This window comes from Chionomys nivalis, chromosome 1 (genome assembly GCF_950005125.1).
Source record: "Chionomys nivalis chromosome 1, mChiNiv1.1, whole genome shotgun sequence".
Lineage (NCBI taxonomy): Eukaryota > Metazoa > Chordata > Mammalia > Rodentia > Cricetidae > Chionomys > Chionomys nivalis.
In genome coordinates this window covers 10,504,155-10,517,187 of record NC_080086.1, presented here as the reverse complement: position 1 = coordinate 10,517,187, position 13,033 = coordinate 10,504,155, and the positions used below count along the sequence as shown (strand labels likewise).

General features: G+C 45.8%; 1 protein-coding gene across 30 annotated transcripts in view; it reads left to right on the top strand.

Moving 5' to 3' along the window:
* The first annotated feature begins 512 nt into the window (after positions 1 to 512).
* The window catches only part of Plekha5 (pleckstrin homology domain containing A5), a 164,287-nt gene continuing 151,766 nt past the window's right edge, over positions 513 to 13,033 (top strand). For 25 of the 30 annotated variants that reach the window (XM_057784212.1, XM_057784159.1, XM_057784255.1 and 22 more), the window contains exons 1-3: positions 515 to 864; positions 976 to 1,055; positions 3,051 to 3,108. In XM_057784212.1, coding sequence (XP_057640195.1) covers positions 773 to 864; positions 976 to 1,055; positions 3,051 to 3,108 — 230 coding nt within the window. In that variant the 5' untranslated portion in view covers positions 515 to 772. Of the gene's footprint in view, positions 865 to 975; positions 1,056 to 3,050; positions 3,109 to 13,033 lie in introns of those variants that run through there. The other 5 variants (XR_009057990.1, XR_009057989.1, XM_057784325.1 and 2 more) reach the window with 3 other exon arrangements.

Sequence of the window (13,033 nt, the reverse complement as noted above, 5' to 3'; positions counted from 1 at the left end):
CCAAGGACTCCTAAAGTAAGTTGCTACTGTAATAAAAGAGAGATTGAGAGACTAGAAATTCACGTCGATAATCAAGTGCTTATTTTTAAGAAAGGAAGAGGAAAAGGCAAGTTTTTCTAAATTATTATATGACTCAGAAGCCTAGGAAGAAAAGGGAAAAACTAAACCCCAAACTCAAGTCTGAGTCAGTCCCATTTCGAAGGTCAGCGTCCACTCGTGGACCCTTGGATATATAGCACGCCACACACCAGAAAAACCTTTCCTGCAAGCAGATTTCCATTTTAGACCCCGGCGCCTCTCTGAGAAGCCCCGGGTTAGGGAAGGAGCTGTTACAAAACAACAGCTCGTGTTCGGAGCCGAGCCCTCGGGGCGCCGGCGGGACCCGACCCCGGAACCTTGGCGCTGGCGGGCGGGCGGGCGGGGCGCGGGGCGCGGGGGAGGGCTCTGGCGGGGGCGCGGCGCCGCTTCGCCCAGCCTCCGAGCGAGCGAGCAAGTGAGCGAGCTGGTGTGCGAGCGCTGCGCGGGCCGGCGGGCGGGCGAGCGGCCGCGGAGGATGCCGAGGGGCGGCGACGCGGGCCGGACTCAGCCGGGGCGGCGGGGAGGGCGCCGCCCGAGGGGGTAGGGCGGCCGCGGGGGCGCGCTCGGGCCGAGCCGCGCGCCCTGCGCTCCGTTCGCTGGCTCGCTCCCTCCCTCGCTCGCTCGCTCGCGCCCTCCTTCCGCGGCGGCGGCGGCGGCGGCAGCACAAGGCGGCGGCGGCGGCCGGGGAGCAGACATGGCGGCCGACCTGAACCTGGAGTGGATCTGCTCGCTGCCGCGCTCCTGGACGTACGGGATCACCAGGGGCGGCCGGGTCTTCTTCATCAAGTGAGCGTGCGGGCGGGGGAGGTGGCGCGGGGCGGCGGGAGCGAGCGGGTCCGGGGACCCCGTGGGTCGCCCCTCAAGCCGCTCAGCGCCTGTCCCTTCTCTCCCCTGCAGCGAGGAGGCCAAGAGCACCACCTGGCTGCACCCGGTCACCGGCGAGGCCGTGGTCACCGGGCACCGGCGGCAGAGCACAGGTAGGGCGAGCCGGGGCTGTGGCTCGGGGCCACCTGGCGGGGGTTGGAGGTGCTCCGGGCTCCGCGCGAGTGAGTCCCGGGGCGCCTTTCTTCTCCGCCTTTTCATCAGCACTTGGAGACGGCGCCCTCTTCCTGCGCCCCGGTCCCCATCCCTGTCCCGACGCCCCCCGAGAGCGGCCGACGCCCCTCTCGACCGGATCGCCCCCGTCTCAGCCCCCAGAACCCTTTAGGGAGTCCTCACCCGCTCCCCCTCGTTGCTCCCGGTACCCCAGCACCCTCGCGGCGAGATGGTCCTGCATCCTCGCCCCGCTCCCCAGAGAGCTGCCTTCTGCCAAGCGGCTTCCTCCTCCTCCACCTCCTACTTCTCTAGGTGGGACTTGTGGGTAGGTAACTGATGGAGGAGTTAGGGGTGCTGCGATCCGTCCCCCCTCTCCGCCCCCCGTGACCCAAGCGCCGGTGCGTCTTCTCCTGCCACCCGGGGAGCAGCAGCCGGAGTCAGGACGCTGGAGCGGGCGCTGCAGGAAAGTCCCCGGTAGCCGCAGCCAGGCTCCACGTACCACCAGCAGGCGGTGGGCGAGTCAGGGCGGTCCCGCGTGGGGGCATTCAGGCCCCAGTTCCGCGGGGAAACGCATCACGGTTTGCTTTGATAGCTTGCTTGAATGCCAAGCGTGAGTTGAGCTGGAGGAGGGCTCGTGGTGTTTTAGTGCTGGTCTGGCTTTCTTTTGTCATTCTTTGTTTACATTTGCCCAACTTGTTTGCCTGAAACGTAAGAGTGTTCCCGTGCTGGCCCGCCTTTACTCCAGGCTCTTGCAAAGGCTTGAGAACAGTTTGGGTCGAAGGTGAGGCCGGTTCCAGCCGCCCTGTTAGTACTTTTCTCTCCAACTCCGCTGTTCTGAGAATCTCCTATTAAAGTTGCCAGAAGGGTGAACAAACCTGCCTTTTCTGTCAAACGCTGGAGTTCGGTGAAGTGACTAATAAAGGTCCAAATTTGCAAAGACGTGGAGGAGGGAAGGGAAGGCTGCTGTAGCAAGCGTGATGAGGTTACATTTTTAGGGCATTTCTGACTAATGAACCGTCATGTTTCCTAACTCCCTGTGCAGTCTTTAGCTTCAGCCTGTTTTATACACATACTGAGACTTAGATGGCCTCATTGCTTTTCTGGCTATGGACACGTTTATTTCATGGAAGACAATATGGGATTAAAGTAACTTAACCCAATCGTTTTGTGGCATTATTTCATGCTTATTTTGGTCATTTGTGACACCAGTGTCTTCGAATTACCCTCACAGATTGTATAACAGTCACGTGCCAGAAGTAGTTTATGCATTTATCTATATATTTGTTTGGGTTTGCTTTCCTTTGCTTGGTTTTGTGCACACGTCAATGACTTTTCATTTTGGAGATGGGTTACGATAAACTCCAAACCACTTGTCATCTTGAGTACCACGAGGCACATTAAGATACAGTCACTCACCTGAATCATTCCCTAATTATGACTTGAAACTTCACATCTCTTAAGGTCGAGTGTATTGAAACACGGTGTGTAAGTGTTCAGTTCCTGCGAATAAGTGCTTGAGTTATTTCATACCAGATGAAAACCTAGATGGATTTGGTTATGTCACTGGAATACACATTTTTAAATAGGCAAAAAATACCTTAAAAAAGCAAAGTGCTCCTGGTTGGGGTTTTTGCCAGTCAGTGATTGGTGTTTCATCTGGGTTTCGAAGACTGATTTTGGGGTCCTTTTTCAACCCTGATCATTAAAGAGAATATGTCAGGTCACCTCTAATATTGTTGGGACCTTCCTGATGGCTTTAAATTTGAATTGCCATATTCTTCCAAATACTGTTATGTTGACTGTTGATTTGACCAGTCTAGATTTTGGGTAGACACCTCCTTAAATGAGCGTAGATAATCATGAAGCTAGCTAAGATGGGCTTAAGCGTATTTTACAACCCCACTGAAGTAATACTAATTGAAATGTGTGTTTTTTAGATTTACCCACTGGCTGGGAAGAAGCATATACTTTTGAAGGTGCAAGATACTATATAAAGTGAGTGAATTTTGATTTCTTCCCTTGGTAATTCAAATGTTGAGATGAACCTGAACTTGGATACTTGTGAGTCTAGACACATTGATTATCTTAAAGTTTGCTTTATTATACAGTGTTAATTGTATCTTTTATATGGTTATGAGATTTTGAGAGGGAGGGTGGTGGCCCTCGTCATTATCTCATTCGCCTGGGTATTCCTGGGTTCTTGGATTGCAAATTAGATTGCTTTGGGCCACATTCCTTTGCTTGGTGTTTCTGAAGGTTTCTTTGGTAGAACCTTGCAGCTGCTTTCTGACATTAGCAGTGTGGTACTTACAGGTTTTGGTTCTTGATTATCGAAGCACACACACTCTCATGCACCGAGAAGTATCTGGGTTCTGTTACGATTCTTACTTTTGAGATGAGTTCTGCCTGGGTGTATTTTGGCCTGAGCGGTTACTAAGTAGCAAAACTGATGTAAAGCTGGGGCACTGACAAAGTAAACAGTAAACCCTGGACACACTGGAGCATCCTTTGTAATTCCTGTTTGGTTTATTTAAAAATGGCCAAGAGATTCTGTGTCTTACTAATACTAGTGTTTGGGTAAAAGGCTTTGAAGAGAGCTTGAGGGGAAAGATGCTGACTAAGCAGTGAGAACCAGTTCTCCAGAGCTGGTCGCCATTCACAGTGAAGTCAGTAGTACTCCTCCCAAGTGCAGTGCTGGAGGTCGGCGTTGCAGTGGGAAGATTGCCTTCTCCCAAGGGGAGTCGTGCTTGAAGTTAAAATCTATTTGCTGAAAGAGCTTTGCTTCTGTTCGTGTATAAATATTTTTAGTTAACTTTAAAGAACGGAGTCTTGAAAGAGAATAAACTCAAGATCTGGTAATGATTTTAATAGTTTATTAATAGTAACAGATTCCTAGGTAAAGAAAGGTACAGTGGGCCCAGCCAGTTATTTTTACCAAGTGGTATTTTTTTAAGATCATGCCATTACTTTGGTGGCTTTTTAAGATTCTGTAGAAGGATGCTTTCTGGAAAATGTCAAGGTATATTTATAGGTGCAGCCTCTTTTGAGTACAGCATCAAGAAAGGCAGAAGTGAGGTATAAGAACTGAGGATCTTCATAAGTGTGGGTCTTCTGGATTAGTTGTTTAGTTTTGACTAAGTTTTTTGTTTGAAGATCAAGCCATAGTTTGTTAGATGTCCTAAAAGAAAAACAAATGAAGGCTTTAGTAAAAGGAGACCAGCAAGTGTTTTCCTAGCAATTATTTTCATTTCTGAATAAAATGGTTTCTTTTTAGATATAGTACTGATGCTGTAAATAGAGGCAAGATGTTTTGTTTGTTTGCTTTTGCTTTTTTTTTTTGAGACAGAGTCTAACTATGTTCCTCTGGTTAGATAGGAACTCATGGAGATCTTCCTGCCTCTGTCTCCCAAGTACCAGAAATAAAGGTATATGCCATTGTACCTGGCATAAAAACAGCTTTTTAGTTTTTTCATTTATTCAACACACTTTAGATTACTGTACATTAAGCCTAACTGATCTGAGAATAGACTTTAATGTCAGAAATATTTTAATTTCAGTGAATGAGTGTGTTCTTGGATGCTTGGAATTTTTTTGTAGTTCAAAATATTGCATAGGTTCAATGTATATGTCTTAATTCAGAACTAAACTATTAGACTTTGTCTTATTTTACTAGCTAGCCATTTTTGATGGTGTTTTCTTTCATTTTGAATTAGAATTTTACTTGAGTACTGTGCCAAAGTCACCTTCTTAGGAAAATCAGGACGATATTAGAAAGCTATAAATAAAAGCCATCCTAAATCTGTGGACTTTAGTCGTGTGATATTGAAAGATAGCCGGTAATTGTGTCTAAAAGTAGAATTGTTCCTATGCTAAGAGCAGTTCATTCAAAACTGGGCTCGTCTTAGAAATCCATCACACACTGAACTTCTTCCAAGATGTTGGCCGTTCACACAGATGCTGTGCTGAATGTCGGTGTGTGACTTGACTTCATGTCAAGACCGATTCCTTTATTTTTAGCTACGTCCCTACGATCAGCTATAACTTCTTACAAACTTTTGACGTACTAGATCGTCCCATATTGGGTATGCTTTCTCCGGATCGTGAAGACCAGATCTCACGTTAATGGTGGAAATAGCCAGAAGCGTTGTTTTTCTTTGTTCCTAGCGTAAGAATGCCACCGGGGGGAGGGGGGGGAGCAGTTCTGGATCTGGGCAGCTGAGGATCTTTCAAGGAATAAAGTGTTCAATGTTCATGGATATCTTTTCATCTGTTGTTTCTTGAAGAAAGGGAGTTATCGATCAAACGAAAGGAGGAGGGGATAGGAGAATGAGCTGGTATGAAAACTCCTAGGGGAGATGACCCTGGCCTCTGACTTCTAATCCTGTTGTGGGAGGTGCCCTTTGACAGTGGGGGCCTGCAGTACGTGAATGCTCAGGGGGATGTGCGGAGCTGGAAAGCCTTCCTCTTCTGAGGACAGCGCTGGTGCCTGCTCACCATCACAGGGTCCTAGGAAGAACTTTCTCTTTGGATGATTTTAGTATTGACAGGTGGAGTGGGTAAGTTTTAGAAGCTGAAGCATGAGTTTGGCCTTTAAAAAAAATTTGGAGGTCAGTCTTTTGAACTTTAAATTAGACGAGCTGGAGAAAACAACCTCTAAAGCCCACCCAGTGGATAAATTTCTTTAGATTTCATCCTACTTGGGAAATAATGCAAACTGACAGTGCCAGGGAGGAGGTAATAGCAGAGACTGGGAAAGCTGAGCTGTGGCCTCCATGCTTAAGCTCTGTGTGGCTAACTAGAGAGAGTGGAATGCCAGGGTGTGCCGACTTTCTGTTGCTGGGTCTGTGCTCCCGTTTCCTCCTAAAATGCTTGTATATACATCTTCCCTGCACAGCTTCAAGGAGACAGCTTCAAGGATAAATAGTTGTCATGTCAAGGAGCGCAGCAGAGTGAAAGTTATATGCATTTAATCAGGGTCACCAGTTTACTTTGTATGCTTTTTAAATGGGCTCTTTAGCATAAGTTTACAGTTTGGTTAAAAAAAGAAAAGGTTCCTAATATTAGAGAGTATATTTATTTTATATTCACTTGTTCAAAAATGATAATTTATGAAAATTCCGCAAGATAAATATTCGTTATATGTTTTGACTTTTCCAATCTTCAGTGTGCTCTAAGCCAGCCTTCAAATTACGTATTGTATTTCTCTTTCTCTTTTACACACACATATACAAATATAGAGTTTGAATATTTTCCATATTGCTTTCTAAACCTTAATTAATAAATGATGTGATTTTTCTTCAGGGAAAAGGCTAAAAATTATTGTAAGTGAATTTGTAACTTAAAGTAGAGCTTATATATTCCATATCCTTGCCTCAAATCAAACTTGAGTCCATAAAGTACAGACAATAATCTTAATACTTGAATGTTATTAGGCATCCTGCTTAGGCCTTTCAGAGATTGCTTAATGACTCCTTAATGACAGGTCACTGTAGCTTAAAATGAGGTGTGTCGTTGACTGTTCCTTTGTGCTCCAAAGCTTTGTGGTAGTTAAGATCAAGTGCGAAGCGAATCCTGACGCAGTGCTGGGTGATGGCAGAGACGCTGCTGGCTCCTTCCAGGTTACCAGGCAGGGGGGAGCAGGCACATGCATCCTTGCACTATTAACACACTAGGCAGTGCATGCAGATTCTGCAGGTAGCTTCTCATACTGCTTTTTTGCTTAAATAGAAATTTTGAAATTATTTTAGATATGCAAATAGAACAATGTATGATTTGGGATAATGAGGTTTCATTTCCATAACCTCAATAGACTCTAAAAATGTAGTGAGAATTCCCGAATACCCGCAGTGATGGAGTTTCTGGTATGAGATAGTCATTTAAACTCGCAAGGAAAGGGAAGAAAATAGGAAGGCAGGGAACGCACAACGGTGCGTAGCCATCATAAGAACATTATAATTTATCGACTATATTTGATATTTACAATTGTTTTGTAGCTATAGTGAGGCACTATAGCTGTTTAAACCAGATTATAACCAAAATTTTGAAAAAGTGTCTCAGACTTTAGCACAGGCTAGCCTAGAATTCGCACTGTGCAGCCCAGGTTGGCCTGGAACTCAAGGTGATGCTCCTGCCCCAGCTTCCTGTGTGCTGGGATTATAAGAGTTTTTTTTTTGTTTTGTTTTGTTTTTAGAGACAGGGTTTCTCTGTGGTTTTGGAGCCTGTCCTGGAACTAGCTCTTGTAGACCAGGCTGGACTCGAACTCACAGAGATTCGCCTGCCTCTGCCTCCCGAGTGCTGGGATTAAAGGCGTGCGCCACCACCGCCCGGCTACAAGAGTTGTTATGACTGGCTGTGTGTCAGTAGAATGGTGGGTGCTTCTGCACAGTCAGTAGGTAGCGCTGTGCTTCCCTCTGCTTCCCAGAAGAGTTTGGACTGTAATGTGGAGCCCCGTCTGTACATGGAGCCCCTATTCCTGTCCGTTAGGTGCCACACAGCTGTTAACACTAATGGAGTTCGTACACAGTGAACATATGCCATGCATTAAAATGCGGAAATGTGTAGGGGAAACTTTTTAAATTTTTTTTTACTTTTTAAAATATATTTTTACATAGGTATATAAATTACAGAGTGAATGTATATATCAGCAATTACTTTTAACTTTTTATTAGATTTGTTTTTTACTATATGTGTATGACTGTTTTGCCTCCATTTAAGTATGAGTTCCCTGTGCTGGGCCCTCAGGAAAAACGACTGAGCAGCCAACCTTCTTGTTACCCTTTTTGCTATTTCTGTTTCTTGTGTTTTGTTTATTTTTTAAACTGACTCCTGAAGAGGCTATAAAGACCTCTCTTGTGTAGGCCATGAAGCTTCATTTTTAGTCGCTAGTATTCAGATCAAGGTCTGTGGGCCAAAATATCAAGACAGCGTGCAGGAGAGATGGCTCTGTGGTTAAGAGTGCTGGCTGCTCTTCCAGAGAATCGAGTCAGTTCCCAGCAACCACATGGCAGCTCACAACCATCTGTAACTGCAGTCCAGGAGATCTGATGCCTTCTTCTAGCCTGTGGGGTGCACAGACTCATGTGTAGGCAAGATGTCTATACACAAAAGGAACAAGGCAGCTGAGGAGGCTCTACACCTTGTGATTCTAAGTTGGTTACTTGGAACAAAAGGTATTATTTCATTACTAGTATTGCGGTTAGGTTATAACGCAACCCTCAAAGACCTTGTTTAACCTACATAACCTGTTGACTGCTATTAACAGGGTCTTATGACTGGTGCCTCCTGTGTGTTCACCATTTCAAGTACTCTTCAGGGGCCTGAGCCCATAAAGGTGGGCGTGGGGAACCACCTGCCATCTCTGAATCTCAGGCACAATGGGAGAAACAGACGTTGAAAACAAAAGAACAGATAATGTAATTTTAAAATGGCATCTTCATGAAGGCAAAGTACAGTTTGCTGTGAAGGATTCGGAAAGTTTGCTCTAAATAACTTAGCTTTTGTAGCTCTGTTACCAGCGTTTCCAGGTGCAGTTGAGCTTCTTGGTGGATTACGTGATTACAGTGCCCTTCTTTTTAGCCTCGGGCCCTCTACTCAAGACCAGACCTGCTCATTAGTCTCTTGATAAAGCTTAAGGCCTGGAGGCCAGTCAGCTTCTGAGAAAGTGGCACCCTTTACGCTCATGTCCAGTCTATAAGGATTTCTCTTTGCTGTTGCTTTATTTTGCTTATTATTACTTTCAATTGTCGTTGTTATTGTGTATGTGCGCATGTGGAGTCAGCTCTCGCGTTACCTCTCTGTGGGTTACAGGTATTAGACTCGGGTTGTCAAGCTTGCATCTTCTGGCTGAGCTGTCTTGCCTGCTTGCCCATGAGATCTAGATGTTTGAAGTGGTTCCCCCCCCCTTTAAGTTGGTGTTTGTTTGGGGTGGTGGGAGGGCGACACAGAGCTAACTAGACTAGAAGAGCTGGGAAAACCGGAGATGGGTCTGATGTAAACAGGATAGTCAGGACCTCTGCACCGTGTCTGTCCGAAAAGTGTGCAAGTGTCAGTTGGAGTTTGTCGGTTGACAGCCACAGTCATCAGTTGGTGTCAGAATTCTCAGGAGGAAGAGGTGCATTCGCTGGGCCGCTCTGGAGCTACTAGGAGGTAAAAGGGCCAGAGCTGGGTAGACGAGCAGATGAGCTAGCATTCAGATGTGGCGGGGATCTAAATGACTGGCCCTGACCTGCCTGATGGATGACCTGCTCTCCAGCTGGAGGACAGCGGGCCGAGTTAGTGCTGTGGGGAGATGCGTCTGCTCTCAGGCTTGGCCAGTCAGGACTTTATTATCCTAGGCTTTCTATTTCAGTTGTCTTGTCAATCACACAGCTTTATTTCATCAAGCCAGAGTTTCTAGGGAGGCTTTAATTTAAGCAGCCTGGATTAGACAGGGCAAACCTGGAATCAGGGGCGAGACTGGTTTGCTGCTCTAATCTCGACGTTGATTGCTTGAACCAAGTCTGTGAGAGAGGGAATGGGAGGGAAGGAGGCCATTGATCAAAGATATTAAAGGGAAGTTGACGGGCCTTCAGAGTCTTGCTGAGCAAGGCGGTTGACAGAAGAAGAGGTCAGAAACAAGTGGCCGCAAGAATGACGGTACCCTTGGAACAAGGGAATATTATGTGGGTGTGGGAAGGGGAGCCCTGGGTGGATACACTAATGACGGGTTTTTTTTTGTTTTTTTTTTTGATTTTTTGAGACAGGGTTTCTCCGTAGCTTTTTGGTTCCTGTCCTGGAACTAGCTCTTGTAGACCAGGCTGGCCTCGAACTCACAGAGATCCGCCTGCCTCTGCCTCCCGAGTGCTGGGTACGGTTTGGTTTTTGAGTTGTTGGGAGAGCACAGTACTATTTTAAGTGGCTGAAATCTGGCCTTTACAAAGGCCTTTCCCCTGTCCATCAGTTACAATCAGATCCAAGCTTTCTCACCCAAACTCCAGACCCCAGGGTTTCTCTGTGTAATCGCCCTGCTGTCCTGGAACTCTCTTTGTAAACCAGGCTGTCCTCGAACTCAAGAGACCCACCTGCCTCTAGGCATGCGCTACCATTCCCAGCTAAGAATTTCATATTCATTTATCCTGTTATTCAGCAAATACTGTGGCTGAATGTCATGGTTTATACTTGTAATTCTAGCACCAGAAGCAGAGGGTCACCACAGGTTCGAAGTTAGCCTGATCTTTAAAACCAAAAGTGCTTCCCTAATAAACACAGAGTTGGGAGGTGGAAGAACAGGACCTGGGGCAATGCTTTATACCCTCAAAGCTTGCCACCAGTGACCATTCCTGCAGGCAGGTTCCATGTGCTAAAAGTTGGAGTCCATCCCTGAACAGCACCACCTGCTGGGGACTAGAGCCTCAACTACATGCCCACTAGGGATCTATCTCATTGAAACCGCCATATGGCTATATTAAATTACCATATTAAATAGCATTAATGTGGGGCTGGAGAGATGTGCTCAGCAGTCCAAGAGCACATACTGCTCTTCTGGAAGATGTGTGTTCGATTCCCAGCACCCATGTCATGCAGCCCACGACAGCCTCTTCTCACCTCAGAAGTTACTTAAACGCACATGTTCATGCACATGCACTTAGGCACACACGTGTGCATGTGCTCATACTCAGGTATATATATACAGATAAAAAGTTTTAATCTTTTAAAAATTAGTATCTTCAAAAGTATGTTAGACTGAAAAAAAAACACTTGTTTTATATGGTTTTTCTTCCCTCCAGACAAGGGGTAGTTATCACGGAACGTCATCTCGCTCACCGCTGTTTGCAGTCCCTTATCTTATCCGTTCTCACAGTATGCCATTAATATTGGTTGATGGCACGACTGACTGCGCTATATTTAATTATACATTATTCATAAAACTTGTCATTTAGGGTTTTCTGAAATTTTAATATTCTATCCTTATGCTTACCTGAGTTTGGTTTGTGTGACTCTGCTCAGGCTGGGGGAAGGGGACGGGAACCTGTTCAGAGAGCTGACGTATAACCTGCTCCCCAGAAAGCCAGCACCCAACACCAGAACTTGCCCTTGGCCGTCCCGTTTCTATTAAAAGTGCTCACAGTTGAAGTTGGAGCGGAACCACTGCGGTTTCAGGAAGTCAAGGCGCTGGTGGGGTCTGTACTGTGTGAGGCGATGGAATTTGGAGAGCAGCGGGCCCAGGAGAAACCTGAGGGACAGAGAAGGCGGTCCTCGTGGGCTGTGGATGATGGACATTTCCAGGTCTCTTAGGAGTAGCCTCTGGACATTTGAGACTTACGCTCTGAAGTGGCCAGTACGTACAGAAGCACCGATCAAGTCTGTGTGGTCTTGGCACCTCGTAAGCAGACTTGGTCTCCGAGTCTCGGGCAGTTAGAGGTGTGAAATGAACTGAGAACAGATGGCAGGGAAAGCTTTTCATCCCCCAGAGCCATTTGCATGGTTTACTGTGCCTTCTCCATTACCTGGTCAGGGTACTTGTTGAACGTGTCAGTGACCAAAGCCAGATAAAAGCTGCCAGTAAAGAGACTTCACGTCAACTTCAGGAGTGACCCGGCGGACCTATGGTCCTCTTCACCTGCCTTTCTTGGCTGCTGGAGGCTTCTCTCAAGCAAACCAGAGAGTGTTTGCCTGTTTTCCTGATCTACAGCCTTTTGTTTTCAGCCCTAAAGGTTAAGCTCCCTTATTAGTCACAAAAAGAAAAAAGAAATCCGTAACCTGGCCCCTGGCCTCTGGGAGCCACATGTTCATTCCTGCGCTGCATGCTCGACCACCAGTCTCCATGGCCTCTTTATTCTTTCCTGTGGGTTTGTTCCCATGAGTGCAAGTGCTTGCAGAGGCCAGAAGAGGGCGCTGGATCCCTTGGAGCTGGAGTTACAGGGTGTTGCTGGGATCTGAACTCAGGTCCTCTCCAAGAGTGGTACATGGTCTTAACCTGTGAGCCACCTCTCCATTACTCCCATTGCCTCCTCTTAGCTGGAGCTGAGGTACTGATGTTGGCAAGCCTCCTAGAAGTGCTGTTAGGAAGGAAGGCCTAATTCATCATGAGGAGTTGAAGCTCAGTGTCAGAGGTCACCCTCTCTTTCCAGGAGAAAAGATGGGGTGAAGAAAGAGCATAAGCTGATCCTAGACCAACAAGAAATCTTCCTGTGCATTTGTGGTGGACCGGGGTTTCCCTACGGCTTTTGAAAATGTTCACTACTTAAAATGTAATTCCAAAGAGTGTGAATTCTTGAAAAGTTCTACCAGCTCTCATTTGCTGTTGACACTGTGTGTGTGTCATGTGTAAGCCCTTCTGAATGGATAAAATCAACATTATTCTTTGAATAGTCACGGTCCAGAGAAAGAGGGGTGTGTGTGTAAGAATTAATCTCTGAGATAAAAATATGTCTTTATTCTTTATTCAGTGAATTAATCCCAACAGCTTTTTCTGAAGTCCATTTTAGATGTTATATAATATGAATTTTACTAATCAAATATTTAGAATAGAGCTATTGAACCTAAAATTTAAAATATAGTAAAAACAACAGTAGCATAAGATCTTGAAAAGGAAGAATTCCTTGTTGGGAATATAAATATAAATAAATGACATAAAGTACCATGTTACATTTAGATCAAATATTTTTCTCTTAAATATTACTCACACAGTGCAGGTATATTCTAATAATGGTTTTTATTGTAGAAATTCAAGGTATATATCATCTTTTGATTGCATAGTGAGGTGGTTACTATAAATATGCAAATTATATATCATCTTGCAGATACTTGTGAGGAAAAACTGCACATCTTTCTCCCAGCGAATCTCTAGTAGATAATGCAATATCAGTTGTAGCCTTTCAGCATTTGGACTTTGACAGAATGGCATTGCTGTCCTTTAACCTGTATCGTCCCTGTCCACTTT